Consider the following 27,959-nt stretch of genomic DNA (forward strand, 5'->3'; position numbering starts at 1 on the left):
TATTGACTATAGTTTCCTGTGCCACACAGTAGGACTGTGTTGTTTTAGCAGCTTTATTCACAATGGGAGGAAACTGGGACGTCCTTCAGTAGGTGAGTGGAGAGATGAACTGTGGTGCACACAGATACTGGGAAATTATTCAGCTCTAAAAATAAATGAGCTGTCAAGCCTCCAAAAGACATGGAGGAACCTTAGATGCTTGTTTTTAAGTGAAAGTAGCCAATCTGAAGAGGCTGCAAACTATCTGAACCAACTCCATGCCATTCTGGGGAAAAAACCGCGATGACCGTGGACCGTGAGCCTCAGTGGACAGCGACACCAGCTCCTCAGCCTACCGACGTGCCACTGTGCAACAGGGTGCTAACACAGGCGAGTGTGCGCAGGGTGGTGGATGGAGCGACTGCGTGCTTCCCTGTGAACGCGCGCTGCTCGAAAAAAAAGTCTGTTTACAAGACCGCAACCTTCCAGGGGCGTCCTCCACACCGCGCCTCACTTCCTCTCCTCTTGGGAACACCCGAGGGCAGGTCTCTCCCCAGATGTTTCTGAAGGCCCCCTGGCCGCAGAGCTGAGAGTGATGTCAGACATCGGAGACAGCTCAGCTCATCATGTCAGTGTGTGAGCCCAAAGACCAACACAGCTCTGATCAAGTCCCCGTGTTTAAATCGAGGGGCTGGACCATCCGCAGGGTGTGTGACCCGAGGCCCGTAAGTCCCAGCTCCGGGCCCAGCTCTGGGCCCACCTCCGGGCTGAGTCGCAGCAGGGCCCGAGGGAAGCATTCTCAGAGGTGAGGGGCCCAGGGCTCAGCACTCCCTTCTCCAGGAAGGAGCGCGGAGCGCTTCCGCACCGCAAACCGAGCGGAGCTCAGCCCGCGTCCTCCGTGGGGGCAGGCCGGCTGAGCCTGGCCGCCCGCCCGCAGAGTCCCGGGAGGACGCTGTCCTGGCAGCCGCTGCTTCCCCGTTTGGCAGAGCACAGGATGGCTTGTGTCCTCATTAGCCTGAGGAGGACCATCTTGAGAGTCTCCTCCCGGAGAGGACCGTCTGGGGAGGGAGGCTGATCCCAAGCAAAGGACCGCCTCTGGGAGCAGCAGGCGTCCTGAGAGGCGGCCTCGCTGCTGGCGAGGAGGGCGCCGGTCAGGAGGGGCCCCAGCTCTGCCAGGAAGTGGCGCTGCCTGACCCCCACCCGCCCTCTGAGCCTGGGGGACCCCCAAGCCTCAAAAGGGCCAGAGGTGGAGCAGGAAAGAAAAGACGCCGCCCGCCCCACCCTGCCCACTGCTGCCCAGCTCTGTCTGCTGTCCGGCCCTCCTGCGGACTCAGAGCCTTCCCTGCGGCCGGCAGAGGACAAAGCTCCTTAACCTCAGGCTCGGGGCCTGATCCAGAACCGAGCTGCAGGAGAGACCTTTGAACCTAAAGGAAGTGGGGCGCTTTGCCATCCGAGTGCTGGGCTTTTTCATAGCTGGAAAGGAAAGCATCACCAGCAAAGGGCCCAGGACTGCAGGCATCAGGCAGGGGTGCAGTTGTAAGGGAGCTTGGCCCTAATTAATCCCCCTCACAGGACAAGTCGGTTATGGTTGAAAATAGGAGGGGCTGGAAACCACCCGGGGCAAATGAGCCAGTCAAGCAGGTCCCTGACCTGTCCTGAGGCCCCAGCGCAGACTGCCAGTGTTGGCCTGGGCAGCAGAGAGCCCCCATGGGGTCACAGGGGCACACCCCTGAGGCAGCACGTCACATCAGTACACTTGAAAAATGTCTGTGAAGGCTTTCCCAGGCTGGTATTTGATTTTATCTTCACCATCATTTTGAGAAGTAGGCTGAGCACATATTAGGAATTCCACCACAGCCTGGGGATCTAACTCAGTCTGATATTCCAACCACACATGGGGCACCCGTTCTGTGCTGCAGGCAGCCGGGGTGCTATGGCACCCAGGAGTCAGGGTACCCTATGCCTACGGGAGCCAGGACGCAGCAAAGAAACATGCTCTAAGTCTGCTTCCAGGAACCCAGGAGGCACGGGCCAGGGTTCGAGCTCCGGAGAGTGCTCCCTGCCACCTTGGCAGAGCCAGGACGCAGCAAAGAAACATGCTCTAAGTCTGCTTCCAGGAACCCAGGAGGCACGGGCCAGGGTTCAAGCTCCGGAGAGTGCTCCCTGCCACCTTGGCAGAGCCAGGACGCAGCAAAGAAACATGCTCTAAGTCTGCTTCCGGGAACCCAGGAGGCACGGGCCAGGGCTCGAGCTCCGGAGAGTGCTCCCTGCCACCTTGGCAGAGACTTCCTGCTGGCCGCATCTTCGGACTCCCTGTCTTTTTTAGCAGGAGGAAGAAGTAAACTTTTACTGAAGTCTAGTCTAGCAGCTTTCAAAGGACGCAAAAAGAGGGACACAGGTGACTGCTTCGTTTCTTTGTAGGTATGAGTTAAAAATGCACCTGAGGGTGGGGGCATGTCCCCTCCCCCCAAGCAGATCTAGATGGAACAGAAGGACCAGGCAGCCTCAGAGTCAGGTGGTTGCGAAGCTTCTGTCCCCCTTTGAACAAAATATAAAGTAACAGCATGGCATGTATTTCTGAAGCAATCTCACTTGCTCCTGATTGCAAAGGCCTCACTGAATAAGTAGGTTTCCAGGCTTCTGGCGTGCAGGCTGGCACACCAGGAGCCAGCTAGCTTCCACCAACACACAAAGCTCAGCCTGGACACTCAGGGACGCAGCAGAGTGGGAGTGGTGACAGGCAGGGTGTCCAGGCAGGAGGGTGGGGAAGGCAACTGAAAAGGGTCTCACCGGCCTGGCCCCTCCTGGGGCCTCGGGACACAGGCAAGCAGGTGGGGCCCCGAGCCACTAGGTCCCAGTCAGGAGAGGCCCAGGAGGGGGAGGCAGGGGTCAGGTCCTGGAGACCAGGGTCCGGAGCAAGGACCCACGGGCATCAGCATAGCCCCGCCAGGGGGCTGCCACGCCTCAGGGCACCAGTGCCAGGGGTCTAGAGACAGGACCACCCACCCCACGCATCAGACACCCACAGAGGAGCCCCTCTCCCCACCAGCCCTGAGGACACACAGACCTCCCCCTGAAGGGGGAAGTGGAAAAATTCCTGAAAGAATGGGCATTCACCCAGGAGAAACAGAGTAACCTTCAACTGACACATTAAGTACCACCCATCCCAACATCAGTTTTGAACAAGAACAGTAAGTCAGGATATAAAGAACTTTGTGCTGTGTATTCGCAGTGTGTTAACATTTTCAGTCCTGTGTGATTCAGGTTTTGCTCTCCACGGAGTGAAGACTGTTCTTCAGGCCCTCGGCCTCCCAAGGTGACCCTCTCCCTTACACAACCCTGGCCCTCAGGCCTCTGCCCAGGCGCCCCCTGCGGTGGAGATGCCTGCCCCACCATCCCCGTCTCTCACTCTCCACCGTGTTTCATTTACACATTCACTTCTCTCGGCCCCTCCTCCCCCCATCTGTCTGCATCTTGCGCTTATCACACTTTTTCTGCACATCAGTCCCCCTTCTCTGGACCACAAACTCCTATAGAGGGAGACAGTGTGTCTTGCCTGCCCCTGAAGCAGCTAACGTTTAAGCCATGGAATTTACATACGTATGAATGGTCTACATTCTCGGCAACCCTCTAGGTGAGGGGCAGGTGTCAGCTTTCTCATTTACAAGGGCACTTGGCCCAAAGTTCATGGCTTGTCCAGCTTCAAATAGTGAGTAAAAAAAAATGTCTGTCAAGTTGCATCCAGAATGGTCAAGTTTCCAGATCCCAAGCTGCATAGCATACCCGGAGTCCAGATCCCGTCTCTGCTACTGATTCCCGCGCCCCACCCCCAGACAGAAGGACAGACGGTAGGTGACCACGACGAACTGATAGATCGATAGGTGATGGGCAGAGGACAGAAAAACATGAAAACTCCCGGCTTCATTTTCCATTCCTAGCACCTTTCCGTTTGCCGAGTAGCAACCAGCTCTTAGGCTCGGCTGCTCCTTGCGAAGTTCTGAGACAGGTGTGGGGTGAGCGGGATCTCAGGCCCGGGCCGCCCCTGCCCAGCGTCCAACTCTGCGGCCAGAGCAGCTGCGGGGAGGGGCGCGGGGTGGGGGGAGAGAATGACCTGCCCAGCTTGACGCGGGTCTCCCCCCATCAGGACGCCCTCCAAGTGCCTTCTGATTTTTCAGTTGCCCCAACCAACCCACTTGCTCTTTCTGCCAACTTCTCGGGGGTCTTTAACAAGGAGGACACAGTAGGTGCAAAGGCCGGGAGCCAGGGTCTCCGACAAGGTGGGTCGCTCCGGAGTCGCTCTCCCCTGGCATCTCCGCTGGGAGCTGGGCCGCACAGGGAGCCCACTCGTGCGCACCCGTCACCCGCGGCTTAGAGGCGGTGGAGGGAGCGAAGGCTGGGGGTCGCCAGGGAGGGCCAGGGGCGCGGGGAAGGAGGTACAAGCGGCTGGGGGCGGGCGGCCGAAGGGAGTGCGGGTGGCGGGGGGCGGTTACGGAACGTGGGGCGGAGACCCAGGCGGCGAAGCCAGCGCGAGGGAGGGGAGAGACGGAGAGGCGGGGGCGGGGGGCGCGGGGTGCGGACGGACTTGGGGGAGGGAGCGGGGGCGGAGCCGGGGCGCCGGGCGCAACCTCGGCGGACCGCCGACCCGGAGACGGCTGCCGGGTGCCGCCCACCGACCTCGGAGCGGGGAGCCGACCCTGGGGCCGCGTCGCTGCGCACGGGCAGCCCGGCCCATGTCAGCGCCGCGGAGCCGGGATGAGGGCGCCCGCGCTGCTGCCGCCCGCGCTGCTGACCTGCTGCGGCTGGCTGCTCGCCCCGGTGAGTGCCCTCGGACCCGCGCCCTCACGACCCGCCGCGCCGACCCTCCCTGGAGGGAGCGCCCCGGGCGCTCGGCTTTACTGCCGAGGCGCGGAGATCGGAGCTGGTCCCGGGGGCTCGGGAATCGGGGCTGGTCCGGCCCCGGGGTGCTGGGATCGGGGCTGGTCCGGCCCCGGGCGCTCGGGGATCGGGCTGGTCCTGTCCCGGAGGCGCGGGGATCGGGGCTGGTCCGGCCCCGGGGGCGCGGGGATCGGGGCTGATCCCGGGGACTCGGGGATCAGGGCTGGTCCTGTCCCGGGGGCGCGGGGATCGGGGCTGATCCCGGGGCTCGGGGATCAGGGCTGGTCCTGTCCCGGGGACGCGGGGATCGGGGCTGATCCCGGGGGTTCCACCAGCCCTCCGAGCTCGCTGGAGGGCACAGGCCTGCCGGGGACTCTGGATCCCTTCTCAGAGCGCGAAGAACCGAAGCCCCAGCCTGGCCCGGTGTTAAGACCCGGCTGCGTTCGCTCGGTCTGCTCGGCGGTCCCGGGTTTGCTGGGACCGGAACCCAGTGCCTCGCTCGACGCCCTTCGTGGCGGAGCGGGTCCGGGGCCCTGGCGCCCCCTCTGGAGCTGGGGACTGGGCTGCGGTCCCCTGCGCAGGCTTCTCCTTTCAGAGGGAAATTGGAGTTTGCCGTATCATCAAACACTTCCCTTTCCACCTGCTAGTACCGGCTAAGCTTCTTGTTTGTTTTAGTGTGTGTCAGGGAGACGTGGTGCGGCTAAACAAAGTTTCCTTTGGAAACAGCCTGCTTTGATTTGTTACCATTTGTTACCTATTTAAGAGCACCGGAGGAGGTCATATGCTGGGTGGAAGTTTGTTAACTGAATGCATTTATAGACTATTTAATTCTTCCTCTTATGAGAAGACGCTTAAACCGTAAGCCCGGTTTCCTGCTTCCCTCCCGCAGCCTGGAGCCAGTTTGGGTGTGCGCGCGTACGCACTTCACACCGGGGCCAGATGACCGTCGCTATTGACTCATACCCCCTCTTAAGGTTGCGAGGCCAGGGATGGAGCTATTTAGGGAAATTCGTTCTTGCTGAGGGTGTTTGTTTCCCGTCTGCACCTAGCCCACCCCTCAGAGAGGCCAACCCCTCCTCAGAGTGAAGGCGAACGATGCCTTCCTCCGTCAGAGGAATGCTGCGGGGATGAGAGCCTGTCTGACCATTTCAGAGCGCGGAAGAGCTGCAGGAATTGTTACGCTTAACGCTGCTTTAATTTCTAGGGTATCCCAAAATAAGGCATCACTGTGCGTATTTCAAGAATGCCTGGTATTATGATGTCTTTTAGTACCTTATCAAAAATCCATTTTTTAAGTCAATACAATTTTCCTAATTCTGACATTTAAGGTATTGACTTGTTAATGTATGAAAAATACAACCTGGTTGAAACCAGAAGCTTGTACAGTGGTCGTTGCCCCGCGATGAGCCATGGGAGAAAAAAAAAAGACCAAGCTTCACATCTTGTTTTCTTAAGTGAGGGTGAAATCGCTAAGTCGTGTCCGACTCTTTGAGATCCCATGGACTGCAGTCTACCAGGCTTCTCTGTCCATGGGGTTTTCCAGGCAAGGGTACTGGAGTGGGCTGCCATTTCCTTCTCCAGGGGATCTTCCTGACCCAGGGATCGAACCCAGGTCTCCTGCATTGCAGGCAGACGCTTTACCCTCTGAGCCACCAGGGAAGCCCAAAGTGAGGGTAAGCGTGGCAAAAGCATCCAGCATTAAGTCTCTGCTCCTAACACTGCTGCGAACATGCTCAGCTGGGTCCCACTCTTTGCGGCCCTGTGGAGTCTAGACCACCAGGCTCCTCTGTCCATGGGATTTCCCAGGCATTCTCGGAGACCTGGGGTGGGAGTGGGTTGCCCTTCCTCCTTCAGGGCATCTTCCAGACTCAGGGATGGACCCCAAGTCCCTTGCATCTCCTGCCTTGGCAGGCAGATTCTTTACCACTGAGCCACCTGGGAAGCCCCTTAACACTGTTGGGAAATGTTATTTCTGGTCAGAATTCTACTGTAGGATAACTAAGTGTGAGCATATGTGCTAAGCCGCTCAGTCGTGTCTGACTCTTTGCAGCCCTGTGGACTGTAGCCCGCCAGGCTCCTCTGTCCATGGGGATTCTCCAGGCAAGAATACTGGAGTGGGTTGCCATGCCCTCCTCCAGGGGATCTTCCCCACCCAGAGACCAAACCCGTCTCCTGCACCACAGGCAGCTTCTCTACTCCTCAGCCACCAGGGAAGCCCAGTTAGATATAGGTGGCCGTAATACATGCAAGAGCGTGATTCTCTCCAGTAACACAAAAGTTTTGTTCAGACATGAGAGTGGGTGACACCGCTCCAGCCTACCGTGTGAGTACTTATCAGGGGCTGGAGATGGTAATAAAAGAAGAGAATGCTGGACCTTTGTGAAAATAAAGACCAGAGAATATTACCTCCCAAGACTCAAGCGGCATTCAGCCTGTCTTTTGCACACACTGACAGGCAGTGTTAATCGCATCTTTGGTTCCCGTAATCGAGCCTGGCGAGAAGTCCCCCACTGCCTCGCTGCTGTGACTCTGCTCCAGGCCTCTCCCAGCTCACCCCTCATCTTTTTGAAAAGTTTGTTCATACCAGATTCCAAAGTTCAGTTTTGAATGTGACCTGCAGCCTCTAAAAATAAAGTTATTCTATTAGGGCTTTCCAGTGAATGCGGAGGCTGGCCTTAGATGAAGCACGCTGGCGTCTGGGGTTGTGTGCAGCCATTAAGAATGGGCTGATGAGTAAACATGTTATTTACTTTGATTAAATCAAGGGCTATGAACTGGAGGACTAGAATACTGGAAGATTATTGGATTAAAGAGCTTTATTGCTGCCAAATTAGTACTGACAACATACAATGTATCACGTTAGTCAGTTTGCTTTCCTGCCCAGAAAAAAAATTATATCAAGTTTCTTATTTGTTTACTAATTCCTTTACAAAGTAAATACTGAAGCTTTAAAAAAAAAATAAGCATGCCAAAATGTGAAGGTTATTGCTTTTAAATGAGTGTTAGTTTGGAAGCAGTTTGGAACTGTGAGATTTAGGGGCTTTTATATAGAGTTTTTGCTTGCCTTTCCTATTACAGTGGAATTGTCCCTTTCTTTTAACCATGACTAGGTGAGCAGTATTCACCCAGAATGCCGATTTCATCTGGAAATTCAGGAGGAAGAAACGAGATGTGCAGAGCTTCTAAGGACTCAAACAGAAAAACACAAAGGTAAGGCAGTTAGATGCTTGGTGAGACTCTCCCCGGGATGGACAGGCGGGCTTGCAAGTAGCTTGCACCTCACTCAGAAAACTGGTGTTTACAGTCACTTGTGTCTTTTTTAAAAAAAAAAGTCTGTTTCCACTGTTTTTTTAATGAACTCTGGCAAAAATCCTATAGCATTGCGGGTAATGGGCAGTGGGGTATGTGTGTTGGGAAGGGCAGAGGGGAAGGGGGTCCTTCACGTAAACCTTTTAACGTAATAGTTTCCGCGGTTTGAGACAATAGCAACAGTTATTAAAATAATTTATGACAGTTGTTACGCTTTGCAAAGGCAACTCTTTTTCCCATGGAAAGACTATTTATCTGATTTCTTGCATTTTAAATCCTTAGTTACATCACAGATTATTTAGATCCAGTTAAGAACAGTGGGAATTTATCAGAAATTAAACAGGAAATTGAGACTTTTGCTTTCTTGAAGAACAGACCAGTTATGAGTACAGTGAGCTCACTGACTATTTCTCCCAGAAGTAAAGCTGGGATGATGAGCTCCCGCCCTGGGTACCATCTCCTGTTTGTAAACTCTGAAGGTTCTGGGATAACACTCAGATCATAAACAGTGGCAAAAACCTCTTGTCCTTCAGCTTTCTTCTTTTCCTCTGTTCTGTGTTATCATTTTAGTCTATTCAAGAAAAAAATTAAAATCAAAGTGCAGCCACGTGTTAAGAGTCTGGTGCCCTGCAGAGGACCGTGAGTGGGAAGTCCCAGGTGTGGGTGTTGTTCTAGACCAGTACTTCCCAGTAGAAGCAGGATGCAAGGCTTATGGGCAGCTTGAGTTTTCTAGTGGCCATGTTAAAATAAGTAAAAAGAAACTTAGGACTTTGACAATGGTTTTATTTATCCAAATATATCCAAATCACTATTTTTTCAACTTGCAATCAATGTAAAATATTGATGAGAGATTTTGCTTTTTTAGTGTATTGTCTTGGAAACCCAATATGCATTTCACACTTAGAATGCATCACAATTTGGATCACACATTTCAGGTATTCACAGATGGTCTGCAGCCAGAGGGGTTGTAAACCAGTTCTAAAACAGCTCTCCTGGGCCCCTTCCTGTCTCCCTGGACCTTCCCTTTCCTCAGCCGAGAAGACAAGGACTCTGGCCCAGGGGCTCCTTGCAGCCTTTGAGATCTGTGGTTCTGCAGTGCCCACAGCGTTCTGAGAGCCATGTCTTCCCAAAGGTCTGGTCAAGCTCTGTCTGGAGGAAGGCAAAACAGGCGGCTCAAACATGAACTCAGGAGGTGTCCTGTAAAAGCCACATGTGACCAGCTACTAGGATCCATGAGGCTGGGTCTTGCCAGTCAGGTCAGCCTCAGGACAAGACAGCTGCCACAGCCACTGAGGCCTGTCCTTTCGGTGAAAATTAAGAGACTTAGGGGAGCTAAACGCTGATAGGAGACGTGCCGAAACCCCAGAAGCATCTAGTCGTGGCAGGGAGCAGGTCCAGCCAGCACAGCGCTCAGTCCAGGCCTCCCTCATGGAGAGCGCGGGCGGGTTCCATCCGTCACATCTGTAGGGGTGACCCTTGGCCTTTGCCCCCGAGGGCTGTCACCGGACCATCAGGTTGCTGGGCTCTGAGGCTGCTCACAGATGGCGTCCACTCCCTGGCACTGACCGGGGACAGCTGTGAACAGAACCCCTTCTCCACGCAGGGCATTGGCCAGCATTCAGAGGGCAGCCCTCACCGCTGGCAGGCCCCTGCCACAGGCCTGATACAGCAGGCACTCCTGACGTGGGAACAAGGGAGGTTGCGACCCCTGACACGGGGCAGACTGAATTGGAGTCAGTTTACTGCCACGGATAAAGCCTCTGCCCCAGCCCGCCTTGCAGTCACCCGGGGTGGCCCCTCCCGCCCCTCGCTGTCCCCTCTGCTTGGGGAACACCAAAACACCGCCTCGTGTCTCCTCCTTAGCACTCTTCATCCCCCGTGCTCACCAGAAGCGCTTTGCTAACAAGAGGAAGCCAGCCCAGCAGGAGGCAGGGAGCGTTTACTTTCCAGAGAGGGGCTTTGGCCGTGGCTTTCCCTCGTGGAGACCCCTCCCAGCTGGCCAGGGCCACTGGGCGTCGGGAGGGGTGCCTGCAGGCCTGTGCCCATGACTCAGCCTGGTGGAAGCGGGCCCAGGAGAGCAGTGTGAGCACGTCCGCTGCGGGGCAGGGGGTATAGTCCTCAGTCGGCTCTCTTTCATAGAGACTCTTCACCTCCGGTTGGCCCAGGTGGACAGAGTGTGGCCTTAAGCAGTGAGAAGGCTTGTCCTTTACTGCTTCTCGTTCCAAAGGCTCGAGTCTGGCCCTGGTTCCTGGCCAACAGCTCACGAGTGTAAGCTGGGGCCGTGCTGCTGGACAGGGTAACATTTTGCCACGGGGCCTTGGGGAATGTCCCTCAGCACCCGCTTGTTGCTGTGAAGAAACGCAGGCACCAAACATTAGAAACGCAAACTTTAGGTCCCTGTTGTTCAGTCGCTCAGGCATGTCCGACTCTTTGTGACCCCGTGGACTGCAGCACGCCAGGCCTCCCCGTCCTTCACCGTCTCCTGGAGCTTGCTCAGACTCACGTCCATCGAGTCGGTGAAAATACTCCAATTCTTACAAGTTTGCAACTAGCACTTTTTAAAAGGTTCTGTGGGAGCAGGCGGAGCTGCTGTGCAGACGCTGCCTGAGCTGCCAGGCTGCTCTGCAGGGACTGCGGGCCAGGCCAGCCCTGCTCAGAGAGCTGCTCGTGGTGCAGAGATGGGCCAGGATGTTCAAAGCGCTCCTCAGGGCTCAGCCCTCGCAGGCTTTGCTGTCTGGCTCCGCGTTCCTCAGAGTGACCTCACAGGGCCCGCTGGACATGCTGCCAGGGACGTGGACGGCACAGCCTCGGTGCCGGCTGGAGCAGAAAGGCGTGGGAGAGTTAGAGGACGGCCCTCCCGTCCGGAGCCGGGGGAAGGTGTCACTTGGTCTTTCTGCAATGACAAGCGTCAGTCCTTCGGTGTTTTCTTGTATCAAAGGCTCTTATTTCACTGTTAGCTCGACAGTAAAAACACCTGCCAGAGCCCTTTCACCCTGACTCCCACAGGAGGGAGGCTGGCCAGGTAGCCTGCCTGGTGCCCCCACTTTCTGCAGAGAGAAGCAGCTTGTGTTCTGAATTCCCATCTTTTCCTTGTTGCTCTTTGAAATGTGTGTGGCTAGAATACCAAGGATATAAATAGTAATGAGTTACCAGAATAAAGATACTACAGACGAGGTGAACCGGGAGCTGAGCGAAGGCCTTCTCACCGAGCGAGATGAGACGGATTCCAGTACCCACAGTGAACGTCAGGAGACACAGGGTCTGTAGGAGCTGCAAGAAAGTGGTGTGAGACAGCACCTGAAATGGCCAAAAAAAAAAAAAACTAGTTTTCAATTCTGGTGAGGTAGTTTGTGTAAGTCTAACAAGGAATCATTTTTATTACATGTTGGATCTAAAACAAACACAAACAAACCAACACAGAAATCTATACAAAAGCCAGCTTCAGTTCTAAACCTCTTTAACGGATTCACTTTGTAAAAAAGAAAAGTTTAGGAGGTATTTAGAGATATTTAGGGCTTTGTGACTTAATACTGATTCAGCACTAAGACTGACCTAGTCCCCCCCGTGAAGCTCAGGCCACGGGCGCCTGGAAATAAGCTCACAGCAGCTCTGTCCCTACCTGCACTGCCAACCACGGTGGGGGGCCCTGAGTCACCACTGCCCTCAGCCTGCGTCCCCGCCTGTGTTCGCATCACCTGGGACCTTCCCCGCGACTTTGCATCATCTTTGCCCCAATTTTGGGAGGAGGATGGGGCAGCTCCACAGTCTGAGCCATGTCATTCATGGCTATGGAGGCTTTGATAACAAGCAGCAGCTTAAACCAGGTCCCCGGGAGGCGCTGGACTAGCAAACTTCCCGCTGTTTGACTTTTCTAAACAAAGGATACTGGACTGATTTTGATTCACCTGCCAAGAGCCATGGCGGGTTTGGGTTTGCGCCCCTTCGAGCTAGCGGTAGGTCCTGGCTCATCCCGGGTGCCTGCAGAGGGCGCAGGCCCTGACAGGTTGGTCATCAGAGGTGACTGCTCCAGGCAGAGCAGGCTGTGGGTGACTGTGCTCTCACTCCCGTGGGTGCCCTTTGCCCTCAGCCCCACAAGCTGCGGAGGAAGGCCTGGGGCGGTGTATCCTTCCTGAGGAGCCCTGAGCTGGGGAACCCAGGAGCTGCAGGAGACGCTGGTGTGCCCGCCTGTCCTTTGCCCCATGAGAGTTGCCCTCTCGTCATGGCGATCAGCCCCGGGGCCACACGCCATCTGCCAAGCTCATTCACCGGCGCTCGTCCTCAGGGAGGGTCTGAAGCAAGGCTGTCCGTGCCCCTCCTGAGGCGCCCACGCCTGTCCCCAGCTCAGGGGCGACTCCCCGCAGGGCGGCCGTCCGCAACCTCTGGCAGCGGCTCCCACGTGGGCTGCTGGCCCCTCTGCTGCGCTCTCCACTGTCCCTGCAGCCACAGGTCCGGTCTGGCACTCCTGGGAGTGGCCAGGCGCACCCTCTGCTGTTCCGGGGCGGGCCCTGTCTGCACACCCTCAGCCTCCTGGCACCAAGGCGTCTGCCATGGGCCATCCCATCTGCTGACCCAGAAGCAGACCTGCAGACCCCACCTGGCGGGCAGACGGAAGGCCCTGAGCGTCCTCCCTCTGGACAAGGGAGGGTGACGTCCACCCAGCAGGCATGGGGCATCCCGCTCTTGATGCTTGAAGGTGCCCTCAGCCACCTCCCCGAAGTGAGGACACAAGAGAGGACCCCCAGTCTCTTGCCCAAGCTGGTGGCAGCACCTGGCTCCCTGGAGCCTGAGCCTAGCGCTCTTTTCGTAAAACTGTACTTGGCACCATAGTGAGAGAGGTGTGCTTTAGACCAGGGTTTTCTTCCCTCCCAAGCCTGCTTCAAAGCTGAGGGGCCTCCCCCTGAACCCCCACAGCTGCTTCTGTTCATCTGTTATCTGCACCTCTGCTCAGACGCCCCCTTGGGATGGAGGACCCTCCCTGGCCACTCAGAGTGACATTGCCCTGCTGGGGTTTGGAGGCAGCGTGGGGATTTGGTGAGTCCTTCCTGGCTGGCTGTCCTCACTACACGCCTGGTTCTCTGAGTGTCCACAGGGGCCATCGGAGGCCTCTGGGGTTCAGCTGCAGGCAGAGTCCCCACAGTTCGGGTGCTGAACCGGGGCCCAGGGCAGCCCAGACGCCAGCCCTTGCACACCACCCTGGCTGTGAGCTGTGAGGGGCTCCTGCAGCCCGAGAACTGACCAACAAGTCGCCCCTTCCCCACCCCAGGGAAGGGCTGCGCCCACTTCTCAAGTCATCTGTGACTTCTTACGATTCCTTCCTTCCCTGCAAGGAAAGGACTGAGGCTGGTCTGAGCAGACGCAGAGGGTGAAGCCAGGCTTCCAGGGGGGCCCGCTGCCCCGGAGACAAAGACAGCATGCGTCCCCTGCTGTCCCTCTTACCCGCCCTGCGTGAAGCACCAAAGGTCGCCGGGCAGGTGGCAGGCAGGTGGGGGTTCAGGCTTGTTCCTGAGCTTGGAGAGCTGGACAGGCCACCGGAGAGGCCACTTGGCTGGGGACGCCGCTGTGAGGCGAGTGCAGTGAGCGGGTGGAGGGGGGAAGGCAGAGGCGCCTCAAGGCCTGAAGCTGCAGACGGGTGGGGTGAGAAGATCCGACCCCTCCCTGGGGGGCAGCGGGGCCCCCGGAGGAGGCTGGGTAGAGCGAGAGGAAGCGACGGGAGGAAGGCTGGAGGCAGCCCGCCAGGTGGGACCGTGCGGGGCCATGGGCCCCGGAGGCTGGAGGAGTGACCGAGGGCCGGCCCGAAGGGTGTGGCCCAGAAGGAGGAATGCAGCGAGAGAGGGCTCCCGGGCTGTGAGGTCAGCAGGATGTGCCCACCCGCAGCGGCTTGTGGACTCATGCGGCGCCCCTGGCCCCGGCCACGCCCCTGGCCCCGGCCACGCCCCTGGCCCCGGCCACGCCCCTGGCCCCGGCCACGCCCCTGGCCCCGGCCACGCCCCTGGCCCCGGCCACGCCCCTGGCCCCGGCCACGCCCCTGGCCCCGGCCACGCCCCTGGCCCCGGCCACGCCCCTGGCCCCGGCCACGCCCCTGGCCCCGGCCACGCCCCTGGCCCCGGCCACGCCCCTGGCCCCGGCCACGCCCCTGGCCCCGGCCACGCCCCTGGCCCCGGCCACGCCCCTGGCCCCGGCCACGCCCCTGGCCCCGGCCACGCCCCTGGCCCCGGCCACGCCCCGGGCCCCGGCCACGCCCCGGGCCCCGGCCACGCCCCGGGCCCCGGCCACGCCCCGGGCCCCGGCCACGCCCCGGGCCCCGGCCACGCCCGCAGCCAGGAGGGTGGCCCCGCGGGAGGCTGGTCTGGACGGCCGGGAGTCCAGCCCCGGGGGTCACACTCGGATGAGCAGCTGCCGGCCCGTGTGAGGATGTCTTGTCATAACACTGCGAGATGGATGTCCCGGGACCATCCCGGGACGGCGCCCAAGTGCTGCTCGTAAATCCACGGAAGATCGCCCTGGGAGTAACATGGCAGGACTCCCCATGCTCCAGTCCCAGCCTGTCAGCTGAGTCCGGCCTCCCGTGCGACGCGGCTTGACTCTGCCCACCCGGGAGCTTGTGCGGCACCAACAACATCCCAAGGGGTCACTGACGTCAGAGAGAAGGTTGTTGAGGATTTGTACAGAGGACGGTGGGTGAAGGTGCGCACAAGCTTAGCTCTCCATCAGTTCTCAGCTGACCCGCTGCGGGGCCTCATGGGTCTCCTGACGGTCCTGTCCTGCTGCTGTGGGAGGAGACGCCTGTCTCAGGGGGATTTCCAGTCAGCCCTCAGGCAGGCGTGCCTGCCAGGACACCCACCACAGGCACCGCATTTGCTCAGCTCAGTGTAGGGGACATTTTGATATTTGGGGTTGATTGGATTCAGCGTATTTTTAAAATAGGTTCAAAGTGGACTTCTGTACATTTCTTTTTTTTTTTTTCTTTAAAAAAATAGATCATTTTGTTCAGTTAACAGCTTTGATTAGTTCTGGGTTTTGAGTCTTTGTTTAGCGTTAGTTCAGGTCCCAGAATATGACTCCCAACTATGGAATCCACCTGAGTGAAATAAAACTTTGCCGCTTCCATATTCGAAATTCCAAAGGGATTCAATCAAGACACCATCTGGTAGCATTGTCGCCCAAAATGGCATTTCCCAGACCTTGGTTTGTGGTTTGCCTCCAACTTACCAAGGTTGGGATCATTGTAACACCTAATTAGACTGGATATCCAGGAGGTGTCTGAAGAATGAGGTCCCCATAAAACATTCCTTGTAGCCCTGGAAACGCATTTAGAGCTGGAGCACCGTTGTGGGAGCACCTGGGTTCGCTCCCGTATAGAGTCCAGGCTCCTGCACAGGTGCTCTAGGAAGCAGCGTGGCTCCGGGGCATGGTCCACACCCGCCCGATGGTTTCTCTCTGGGCCCGAAGGCTTGGCCTGCAGTGTGGACTTGGAAGAGCCAGCCCCAAGCTGGTGCCTTTGTTGGCTTGTGAATCTGTGCTGTTCCTGCTTCAGGAAGCCCTGGAGAGACCCTCCTGGCCCAGCGCCTCTATGAGGCCCTCGGGCAGCCTCAGGACCAGTGACACTCAGTGAATTTTTTTTTTTTTGGAGACACGAATGCTCATCACTGCAGGTGTGAAGAGTCCGAAGCTGTCGCTGGTCCCAGAGCTGTGCTGAGTCATGAAGAAGGTCCAGTCCATTTGTGGAAAATGAATACTCCATCTCTGCCTGCATGAGCAGAGATTGTCATCTCACCCTGAGCCTGTTCTGTGAGTGCCTTCCGAGTTCTGATTGGAGCAGCCCACTCCCAGCACGTGGCTGATTTCACCTGCACTGACGTGTCTGAGAAGTGCACCTCCTGACATGGGCTGTTATTTGTTCTGGGAGGCTGTCCCCTCAGAAGGCTCCTTTCCTCTCTACTTCCACCCTTAGCAAGTACTGTTGTCATCCCTAATGACAGCATTTCTAAAAAGACTTTTAGCTCCATGTCCAGCTGAGGGAATGCATGGAAATAGCGCTCCTGACACCACTGCGAGTATTTTGAGAGCAAAGGGTGTCAGTATGCACCCTTAGAGCAACACAAGGAGGCCCCCACCTGGGAGAGCTTGGCCGCCACTGCTCGTGTCCGCGGTAACTGGGTTCTCTGCAGGATGTCGGGAAACAGGGCATCCGTAGTTGGACACCTGGACAGGTCACACCGAATACACCCAAAGGGTGACTCTGAAACTGAGGGGGGGGCTGGCAGGCCGGTGTCTCAGAGCCTCCAGGTCCAGTGCATGGGTCCCCAGGGATCACGTCACCGTCTGTGGGGCTGGAGGTCTGAGCCCACTCAGCATCACATCCACTCCCTCGGTGTGCACTAAGACCGCCAGGCTCAGGGGCTGAAACATGGGGCATTCCGGGCCGCTTCCCTGGGGGTACCTTCCGCATCTCAGCCTTGCACACCCTGCAGCCAGGAGGCAGACCCTGGGGTCCTTCGTGTGCTGTGTGGCCTGAGAGTCTAGGGTGGGAGTGTTCTGAGAGGTGGTCTCGGCAGGCAGTCAAGGGGAGGCAGCAGTGAGGATGTGGGGAGGTTTCTGCTGGTTGTAACCGCAGCCGCCCTGGGAAGGGGCCAGGCTCGACCAGGGCTGAGCCTGGAGCCTCCACGGAGCCCCGCTTAGGCCATGGGCACACAGCAAATTTGCCCAGAGACAGAGACCTGGAGGATAGCCGCTTCTGGCCACCCTGTTCTCCGCGCCCTGTGAGGTGGGAGGCTCTGCGCTGCCCCAGCTGCCTGTGTGGCCTCTTTCGAATCCCGGGTGCCCACTGGCCTGGGGAAGCCCTTTGGTCAGAGTCGTCCTGACCCTGGGGGTTTCAAAGGCTGGCCTGGATTTACCCGCAGAAAGTGGCACATCACGCACTCACCCTGCACCCGGAGCGGGGCCCTCAGGCGGCAGGCAAGCGGGAAGCGGCCTGTTCGGCCATTCGCGTCAGAATAGGGGAGTGGGTTCACAGAGAAGCACAGACCCTTTTATTTGGGCTGGCCAAGAATTTCATGCAAGTTGAAGCTGGCCAGGGGGGCACCTGAACGAACATTTTGGCCAACCCACTTTAGAAAGGATTTTTCCCAACTTCAGTTGGTGAGACGATCCATCAAGCTTTCAATTATTTACACTGATAGTAGATGGGGGTTGCTGGGAGCCGGAAGCAGATCAGGGGCTCTGAGGGCTAAAATGAAGATAACTCCTTTCTTTAAAACTGTTAAATCAGAGTTTCAGAGCACAGAGGACCACTGGCAAACCTCCTGGGTCAGCACAGCCCCCTGCAGGGGGTGCTGCCAAGCTGTGTCTGCACAGGGCAGCTGGGGTCCTATTTTAACAAGGGCGACCTCACCGTCAGCTCAGCCAGTGGTGAGCCTCATGTCAGCCCAGCCGGCGGTGACCACATCTGTGCTGCTGCCCCAGCAGGGTTCGTCTGGCAGTTTCTCTTTTCCTGCGGGAATGCAGAGTCCTCACCTTCAAGGAATAAGAATAAGTAAGCTACACCAGAGCGGGCTGCGCTTTCCGGCTCTGAGACTGCTCCCGTGAGAGCACCCCGAGGCCTCTCCTGGAGTACAGCTTCCCTCTGTCCCTGTGCACTCTGCTCCTGGGCTCAGTGGCAGGTGCATGAGGCCTGGGCGCATGGACTCCCCCACCGGGGACCCTGGCCGCCTCTCTCCAGCCAAGGCCCAGGATCCCACGTTGCCCCAGCTACTCCAGGGCCGGACCTCGCTCTGCAGGCCAAGGGACTGTGGCTTTCCCCTACTGTCTTCATGAGCAGTTTTCCGGCAGCGCGGCTGCCCTTTCTGTGTGACTGGACGTCCGTGGAATCAGGTGCTGCAGAGGAGGCGCCAGGTGTTCAGCAGATGTCAGCGCTTCGGCACTTGCTGCGCCGGCTTGTACAGGACGCATTCCATGGACCTGTCCACAGAGCTGTGGGCTCTGGCCCTCGGGCGCTTCCGCCTGCACCCCCAGACGTTAAGCAGATCAGTCACCTCACAGAGTGTCCCGTGTTCCGGGTGCGTGTCGGTGTGTCCTTCCAGCCCCTGTGTCTCCTTCCAGCAGCTTGGGCATGAAGGCTTGAGGTGACTCAGGTCAGACCCTCTGGGAAGAGCGGGTGCAGGCCGCGTGTGTGCTCCGTGGGGTCCCCACACTGGTGATCGATATGTCCCTCAGCACCCCATTATGCTGTCTGGCCACTTGAGTATAAGTGGCCTCCAGATCTTGAACACCAACTTCTTTTTCCCTGCAGTTGGCTGGTGCTCTTTGGAGCTGCTCGTCTTTCCCAGCCTTCCCCCGATCCTGTTCCTGATTCACACTTGAACGAGTCTGTCTCAGGGTCCAAAATGTCAGCTTTTAAAGTTCTAACCATTCTTTGCACGTATCAATTAGCATTCTCTGTAAAGAAGAGCTTTTCCTCATCATTTGGGGAAGAACTGCAGTTCCTTCTAAAAGAACAGGAAACAAGTCCAGTCATGTGGGGGGCACCTACTAAGGACTTAATACCTAGAGTTCCGATCAGACAGTCGTGTCACCACTTCATGCGTGTGGCACACGCAAGTGGATGTTGGACTATTCGTAGCCATTAAAACGCGGCACGCTGCGGAAATAACAGGAAAAAGATGAGACGCATATTGTTGAGAAAGCAGAGAAGACACCCACAGGGCATCCTGTTTTTCCGAAAGGAAAGCACATCACGTCACTGTGCCCGTGGTACATAGAGTGCAGGCTGCTGCACAGGACGTGCAGGATGCTGTGTAGGGTGTGGTGTAGGGTGTGTAAGATGTTCTGCAGGGGGTTGTATAGGGTGTTGTATAGGATATTGTATAGGGTGTTGTATAGGATATTGTATAGGCTGTTGTATAGGATGTATAGGGTGTTGTATAGGGTGTTGTATAGGGTGTTGTATAGCATGTGTAGGGTGTACAGGATGTTTAATAGGATGTTGTGTAGGGTGTTGTATAGGATGTTGTATAGGAGATTGTATAGGCTGGTGTATAGGGTGTTGTATAGGGTGTTGTGTAGGGTGTTGTATAGGCTGGTGTATAGGGTGTTGTATAGGGTGTTGTGTAGGGTGTTGTATAGGCTGGTGTATAGGGTGTTGTATAGGGTGTTGTGTAGGGTGTTGTATAGGCTGGTGTATAGGGTGTTGTATGGGGTGTTGTATAGGGTGTATAGGGTGTTGTATAGGGTGTTGTATAGGGTGTTGTATAGGGTGTATAGGGTGTTGTATAGGGTGTTGTATAGGGTGTTGTATAGCATGTATAGGATGTACAGGATATTTAATAGGATGTTGTATAGGGTGTTGTGTAGGGTGTTGTATAGGCTGGTGTATAGGGTGTTGTATAGGGTGTTGTGTAGGGTGTTGGATTGGAGAAGGCAATGGCAACCCACTCCAGTGCTCTTGCCTGGAGAATCCCAGGAACGGGAGAGCCTGGTGGGCTGCTGTCTAAGGGGTCGCACAGAGTCGGACGCGACTGAAGCAGCTTAGCAGCAGCAGCAGCATAGGCTGTTGTGTAGGGTGTTGTATGGGATTTTGTACAGGATGTTGTATAGGATGTATAGGCTGATGTATAGGATGTTCTCAGGCCCTGAAGAGAGCAACAACCAAGTACCCATGAGTGGCCAGGAGGAGGCCACTCAGAGGGGTGTTTCCCCAACACCCACAGCATGGAAGAAAAGGGCAGGACTGTTTGTGGAGTGGGTGTCTTTGGGGAGAGCCCTCGGAACACCCTGTGATTTCTGCCCCACTGTGGAGGGAAGGGAGGCCCCCCAGTCCCAGGGGACGCAGGGATGAGAGGTGACGGGCAGCCACCCCACTGCAGCTGGCAGGGAGGTCTGCTGGGTCTGTAACTGTCCTCTGCCGGGGAGGACAGCCCCCAGAGCAGAGTCCAGAACGGGTCAGAGCCAACGTTTGGGGTGAGGAGCCTCTGGGCTGTGGGAAGTGGAGGTGCTGGATTCTAAGGGGAGCCCAGAAGACCACCACCAGCAGAGTGGCCCCAGGCTGCCCTTGGCCCCCCACGCTGGGCCACTGGCCTGAAATAAGCTGGGGTCTGGGAGGCACGTTCGCTAGGAACCAGGCTGCACCTTGGAGCAGGGGCCACGGGGGCCGTTCCACCCCTGGCACGACATGCTGTCGGCCAGGGACTAGCCGGAGCAGGCACGGGCTCCCAGCGCCGCGCACATCTCCCCGCACCTGGACTGAGGCCCACGCAAACGCACACCCAGCACGTGTGCAGCGCTCGTGGGTTAAGATCGCACACCTGGAAGGCCTTGTAGGATTGTAAGGGCATCTCCATGAATGGCCGAGACGTTCCAAGTGGACAGAGGCAGGTGTCACGGGAAGTGGCCTGCAGCCCGTGGCCTTAAGACTCCTGAGACTCACTAGGTGTGGACCCCCAGGTATGAGGCAGAGTGCCTCCAGGGGTCGGCAGGTCCTCCCGGCTCTGATGTCCTCGGGTCCTCTTAGTGAGCCCCAGCTGGCCCTGCCCCACAGTCCTTGTTCTCCAGGCAGAGCCCTGGCACTGACTGTCAAGGCTCACGAGGAGAATGGCAGGCGCAGTGAGGAATCGTGGCAGTCATTCTCAGCCTGCTTTGTTCCCGCTGGGAGAGTCTAGTAGTTAGTGTGGCCTGAATCACCCAGACCGGAACTCAGGGGACAGGAGGGCCCCGACGTCAGAGCCGTCCTGCGGCACCGACCCGCCAGCCGGTCTCCTGTCCTCAGCCCAGCGGCGGGCTTGTGGCCCTCACACGGGTGGCCCCACAGGAGTGCCAGGGTCGGGGGCCCTGGGGGCCACTCGCCACCCAGGAGGCCCAGGCTGGTCAGCGATACTCCATCTGGCCCAGGCCAAGACCACCAGCCCGGCGCTGCCACTGACGGCCAGGGCAAAAGCAGCCTCACTGAGCTGGGCGCCCACTGGATGTCTACCCTGCCCCACCCCACACAGGTCATGCAGAGGCGCTGCAGGCGGGGCTGGGGGTCCCTGCCGCATCACTCAGCCCAGTCACTTAGTTGTGTCTGAATCTCTACGACACCAGGAACCACAGCACGCCAGGCCTCCCTGTCCATCACCCTCTACCGAAGCTTGCTCAAACTCATATCCATTGAGTCGGTGATGCCATCCAACCATCTCATCCTTTGTGGTTCCCTTCTCCTCCTGCCTTCAATCTTTCCCAACATCAGAGTCTTTTCAAATGAGTCAGTTCTTCCCATCAGGTGGCCAAAGCATTGGGGTTTCAGCTTCAGCATCAGTCCTTCCAATGAATATTCAGGACTGATCTCCTTTAGGATGGACTGGTTGGATCTCCTCGCAGTCCAAAGGACTCTCGAGAGTCTTCTCCAATACCACAGTTCAAAAGCATCAGTTCTTTGGTGCTTGTCACCTCCAGTGAGGACATGGCCATCAGGGGTCAGGGCGGTGGTGGCCGGGTGGGGCTCCGGTCCCGCCCTCCCTGTGTGCACCCGTGAGCAGGAAAAGCAGTGCCCCTGCAAGCTCTGCCTAGAGAAACTGCAGGGCCTGGGTAGTGAGACTCACGTGGTTTTCTGGAAAGCGATGTTTATGTCATCGAAACAATGAGAAAATAAATCCAGGCGTCAAAACACCACCAGTACCCCCGTCTGTGGTAGTGTGACTTGCCCGGAGATAGCTTGGAGAGAAAGTTGGTTTTGGGGAACAAGGGGATTAGGGTTCTCTCCATGATGGTGGGTACCCCCGCTGAAGACTCCCGTCTGGAGGGTGAATTGCCGCTGTCCCCGTGGAGCTCCAGCATATCTGGAGGCCCGTGTTCCAATCGTAGCCCGTCCCACACTCTCCATCAGTGCCTCCAGCGTGTTCTGTATGAGATGCCGAGGAGTTTCGGGCATGTCTGGAGGCTGCACCCTGCGTCAGGTCAGTTTTCCTGAACCGCTTGGGCTAGGAGATTATTTCAGGGCAATAAACTGCCCTCCCAAGAGGAGCTTACGAAGCCCAGCACCAGTGTCCGCTGGGCTCCTATGCTTTCTTTTCTGGTGACCCTGGTGGGAAGCTCTTTGCTCAAGGCTCCCTGCCACCTCCTCCCTGCAACCGCAGGGACCACTTTGCCGAGCTTACAATGTATCGTCACCGCCCACATCTGCTACTCAACCAACGGCTTAGTTAAACAGTATGTAAGCTGACAGGTACCAAAAGGCACTTGTTTCTGGAAAAACCAGTTTGTGTGCTTTGGAAAAACTAGGAAAGTGAGTTGCTAAGCAGCCACAGAGTTAGAGGTGAGAATGATGGCTGGGAATGTCTGGAAATCTGGTTTTGCGAAACAAAGTTTCTCCAGGCTCCAGTCTCCATGGGGTTCTCCAGGCAAGGGCACTGCAGGGGTCACCACTCCCTCCTCCAGGGGATCTGCTGGGGTCAAGCCCACATCCCCCCTGCGTTGGCGGGCGGGCTCTTTACCAGCAACACCACCTGGGAAGCCCCGTCTCTCTCAACAGCTAGCATCAGGCTTTGCAGCAGAACAAGGCAAGCTTCTCTCGGGAGGAACACCGGGTGGTCCCCAACTGCAGTTCTCAGAGTGACTCCGCCCGTCTCAGGTGGCCTGGTTGGTTGGGGCCTCCCCTGGGCGCTGCTCCAGCAGGTGGCCTAAGCAGAGCTTCCAGACACTTGGCAGGCTGGGGGAGGCTGGAGTTCCCAGAGTTCAGAATTCACACTCAGTGTGATTCTTCCAAACTTAGCTGGCCCAAGCCCCGGGTCCTGGGGTCCAGGCCCTTCAAGGGCAGTGCCCACTTCCCTTCTCCCGCAGCCTCTTCTGCGCCCCCTTCTCCGCCTGAGTCTTTAAGACACATGTGCTGTCTGTCTGCAGTTTTATGAGCTCTAGGAACTGCCCTTTCTGATTTCTCGACTGTCATTTTCATGAGGTTTGGAAGGTGGAGAGAGAAGCTCATGTGTTCCCCGTTATCTATGGCTTGTGCTCAGACTCACTGCGCAGGTAAACCCCCCACCACTGCCCCCTGCTCACCCACACACCCCCAGGCCCGCAGGCCACACTGTCCACCCGACTGGGAGAGTGTTCCTACTGACATCTTTGTCCTGATGACTTATTCTAATTAATTTTTCAGAAAGCAACATTTTCTTTAAATATGTAAGCTACTGTAGTATAAATTTATGTACTCAATCTTTGGTATGTAATTCAGTTTGTAGGATGAGTGTATTTTCATTTTGGTGCTTCCCTGGTGGCTTAGATGGTAAAGAATTGCCCCGCAGTGCAGGAGATCTGGGGTCGATCCCTGGGTCAAGGAGATCCCCTGAGGAAGGAAATGGCTTTTATGGACTCTGACTTCAAGGACAGTTTGCAGCTTTAAATATCTGATAAGACTGAGTTGATTGCAGCAGTCAAGATGATATATTGGTGATGAAATTTAGGCTACCTTCATGGAGTTATCTAATAACTTAATTAGCACAACATCAAAGCCTAAATCATTTTTCAGATCTCTTATTTTGCATGATAACCACCCCATGAGGGGTGGTATTCTTGCCTGGAGAGTCTCACGAACAGAGGAGCCTCGTGCGTATAGTCCATCGAGTTACAAAGAATCGGACAGGACTGAGTGACTCAGCACACATATTTTCGTTTTCTTTGTAAAAGCCTTTAGAAAGATATTTTCAACTTTTTTGCAAAATCTGGTTTGGAGCCAACTTTTCATTATCTGTTTTCATAGAAGTAAAACATTCCTGTGGTCAAACCAAAACTATATCCCGGTTATCGTACAGGTCTGGATGGCATGCCAGACAGCAGAAATGTTGCTTCTCTGTTTTAACTGAAACCAGCACACTGCTCCTCCAATACTGAAGTTTTCCTGAAATGTAAGATTTAGAGGTCACAAAACATAGTAGAAACACCTTGAACTTGCAGTAAAAAATCCCTGGGTTCAAGGATTCATTATCTGTTTGTTTCAAGTTGAGAGGTCCTGGCACTGTTTGAACCTCAGTGCTCGTTGTTGGTGAGATGCTTAATGCAATGCTTGTGTGAATTACCCTCATGGGGTGGTTATTACGCAAAATAAGAGATCTGAAAAATGTTTTAGGCTTTACCGTTGTGCTAATTAAGTTATTAGATAACTCCATGAAGGTAGCCTAAAAATTCATCACCAATAATCATCTTGACTGCTGCAATCAACTAAATCTTATCAGATATTTAAAGCTGCAAATTGTCCTTGAAGTCAGAGTCCATAAAAGTACAAAGGTGAGTGCCTCGGGGGACCCTCACCTCCGAGACTTACACAGATACCGGTGGTGCCCACTGCGTCACAGGGGCAAGCACATCATCAGGAAGAAGCACCGATTCTGCTGAAATTCAAAAGTGCACAGTGCACGCTGGGTGCCTCAGATTCATCCCTTCACACTCACTCATTTCTGCAGAGCTGATCACTGTGAACCAGTGCAAAGCATGTTCCAGTGATAATCGTGGTGCGAGTCTGTTTCACAGGAGAGTGATTTGCAGTCTAATCATCTAATTGACGGGCTCTCTATTTGCAAAGCTTCAGAGCAGACCTGGCCCCACCGCTCTGGGTGCCACACGCGCAGCCGGAGGGAGCTGCCTGAGGTGGGCAGTGGGCCTCGCTCACTCCTGTCTCCCCTGCAGCCTGCAGCGGCATCTGGGACAACATTACTTGCTGGCGCCCCGCAGATGTCGGCGAGACCGTCACGGTGCCCTGTCCAAAATTGTTCAGCAATTTTTACAGCAAACCAGGTACTGTTCTGCTGTGTCATTTTTGAGCTTTTCGGGGGTTTTGGTCGGAGGGACCAACTTCTCCACGGAGGCACAAGAAGCAGGGCGTCGGTGTCCACAACCTGGTGGGTCAGGGAGCAGCTGTGCTGACCTGGCCTTAGAGCTTGGGAGGACAGAATGCCTGCTGCCAGGCCGTCCACCCACAGCACACGCGGAGGCGGACGGGAGACCCCGAGCAGGAGTGCAGGTGTCCAGTGCAGACGAGGGGCCGCAGGCACCAGGCAGGGGGAGAGCAGGGACCCTTGCCTCACCTGGGCACCCATGGCCCTCAGAGCATGTCCTCCAGGGTGTCCCTTGCTGGCCTGGGACACACTCTCTCCCTCACAACAAACGTCTCCCTCCTGGACCGACTCTGGGTTCTCAGCCCCTGAACACCTGCAGGAGGCGCTCATGGAGCCAAGGGCTGCCTCTTGCCGGGGCTTGCTCTGCACACAGACCGTGAAAACCCGGTTATTTGAGAAATACACCTGTTTGTTTTTTTTTTTTAAGTTGTAGGTGGGAAATTGTGGGGGGGTGGGTGGGTGGGAATCTCCAGACATTGGTGCATGTTGTCATAGCAACTATGCCAGTGGGCCCTGGGGCCTGCAGAAGGTCCCCCCAAGCAGGTCTAGGATGGGGGTGGGAACGGGCCGCAGAAGACTCTGCCTCTGGGTGGGGAGCTGGGCTGGGTGTCGCTCCGAGGCAGGTCTTTGAAAGGAGCGGTGTCAAACCTCCAGGTGCAGGAGGGCCAGGTTCAAGGACTCTGAGATCTGTTCTGATGAATGGACGAAGGCCCTCAGGGGTTCTCCCCCATGGGGGAAGGTGCTGCACTCTGCATCCAGCAGCAAGAGGGCCCAGCCCTGCGTTCTGCCTGCTTCTCTCTAGAAGCCGCAGGGCTGGTCTTCAGAGGGCTGCAGGGCTCGTCATGACCTGCCCCGACTCGAGCCTGAACGGGACCCGGGATGGGAGCTCTTCCCGGGGGCTGGTGCCTCGTGGAGCCCGCCACAGTTCCAGCCTCGCCCCCGAGCCAGGATCCTCCGAAGCAGGGTCGGAGCCCAGCGGTCAGTGCTCAGAACCAGGCACTGTGACTATGGCCCTACGGGACAGTCACGCTCAGCCATGCACTGAGCAGCAAGGAGAAGAGTGGGAAAAACGCTAGTCTCTCAGTCGTGTCTGAGTCCTTGAGACCCTAAGGACTGTAGTGACCCCCGGGCTCCTCTGTCCATGGGATTCTCCAAGCAAGAATGCTGGAGTGGGCTGCCATGCCCTCCTCCGGGGGATCGTCCCCACTCAGGGACCGAACCTGTGTCTCTTGCACAGCAGGAGGACTCTGCCCTCCGAGCTATGAAGGGTGTGCAGTCAGCTTCGGGGGTGCTGGGGGGTGCCTGTCACCACTGTGCTGAGAACCCCCCATGAACCGCAACTCAGGACGGCCGGGATAGGGAGTGGCCTGGAGATACGGGGGCCCTGCAGCAGGGGGAGGTCCCACAACGAGTGACGCCCCTGGAGAGCAAGGTTCTCACAGACCCTGGTGGGGAGACCCTCTAACTGTGCGCCTGCCTCGGCCACTGCCTCGGCCCCGCCCCTCACGGCCCCACCCACTGCTCCGCCCCTCCACTTTGCCCCGCCCCCTAGCCACCCCGCCCCCTGGCCTTCCAGACCTCAGGGTACAGTCCCAAAGGCAGGTGGGCCGCAAGCGTGCTGTGCACTTGAGGAGTTGACTGCCCAGTCCTGAAACAGGCCGCTTGCTCTAGGCTGTGGGCCACCGGTGGGCCACCTTCGTTAAGCGTCAGGTTTCTCGTCCACAGCAAGGGATCGTCGCAGGGCCTCCTCGTGAGATGTCAGGGTTGCATGAGTTACAAAGAGCCCCGCGCCCTGCTCCACCATCGCTCTTCTCTGTTCCCGACTCCAGCCGGCAGGACAGGGTGACCGGGGTCTGGCTGCAGACCCTTCTCACTTGACAGGATACACCCTGTTTACTTCCACTCTGCTCTGTTAACTTCATCCCACGTGACCACCATCACGTGCCCGTGCTTTGTCGGAGAACCTGCTCCCTCCAGCCACTGAGGGCCCCCGAAATGCAAGACAACTGCCCAGGTTCCACGGGTCAGGAGGCCCTGAACAGCGGGCACCCTGGTCCAGGCCCTGACCCTCACCGGCCCGAGGGAGAGACAGGCCCCGAGGCGCAGGTGCAGGCCATGGACACTCAGATCAGACCCATGGCGTTCACTTTCCAGGAAACATAAGCAAGAACTGCACCAGTGACGGGTGGTCAGAGACATTCCCGGATTTCATGGACGCGTGTGGCTACAGCGACCCTGAGGATGAGAGCAAGGTAAGCACCTTGTTCACATCTCCTTCCACTTCCGGTCAAATCCAGCCAGGGCCCTATTTCAGCTCAGCTGCCTGGGCTTAGGAATCGTGACGGTTCTGTAGGGTTGGGGTAGGGAGGCCTCGTCAGCCTGCTGCGTCTGGAAAGTGACCCCAGAGTGGCGGCGCTTGCTGAGCCCAGCTGTAATGCGTGTCCTTTCTGCTGTGAGGGTTTCTTGTTCCCTTGGAGATGTCGCCACAATACAGGCTCTCAAGACGCTGTGAAGCTGTTTTCTCAGCCTTGAGCCAGCTGCAGGGACGGGACCAAGCTTGGAGCATCTGTGCAGATATGGAGCCAGTGTGCCTGGCCGGCGCTGCCCCGGTTCAGCACCTGCTGGTGATGCTCTCAGGCTGGGTCCAGACTTGGCCCAGGGCAGGTGAGGGGCGAGAAGAGCCCCTCCTCCAGGAACAACTGCAGCTCCGCTGAAGCCTGCCCTGGGCCTTCTGTAAACTCCCCAGCGCCGGCACGCTCACCCAGCCGTGGCCGTGATGGGGGTCATTTTGTTTACCACCAGAAACCAGCCCACTGTCTCCCCTCAGGCCCTGTCACTAGGACCATGACCTTGTGTGGACAGGGAAGAACCTTAGGAGCCCCAGGTTGGGCCTCGTTCAGACGTCTGTTCCCTGCCAGCTTCGGGTGTTTGGTTCAGTCG

The 27,959-nt window shown here is 56.9% G+C and overlaps 1 protein-coding gene across 1 annotated transcript in view; it reads left to right on the top strand.

Moving 5' to 3' along the window:
* Nucleotides 4,602–27,959, top strand: part of VIPR2 (vasoactive intestinal peptide receptor 2) — a 67,829-nt gene continuing 44,471 nt past the window's right edge. The window contains exons 1-4 of the mRNA XM_018046628.1: nucleotides 4,602–4,794; nucleotides 7,965–8,064; nucleotides 24,811–24,918; nucleotides 27,174–27,271. Coding sequence (XP_017902117.1) covers nucleotides 4,732–4,794; nucleotides 7,965–8,064; nucleotides 24,811–24,918; nucleotides 27,174–27,271 — 369 coding nt within the window. The 5' untranslated portion in view covers nucleotides 4,602–4,731. The remainder of the gene's footprint in view (nucleotides 4,795–7,964; nucleotides 8,065–24,810; nucleotides 24,919–27,173; nucleotides 27,272–27,959) is intronic.

This window comes from Capra hircus, chromosome 4 (genome assembly GCF_001704415.2).
Source record: "Capra hircus breed San Clemente chromosome 4, ASM170441v1, whole genome shotgun sequence".
NCBI lineage: Eukaryota > Metazoa > Chordata > Mammalia > Artiodactyla > Bovidae > Capra > Capra hircus.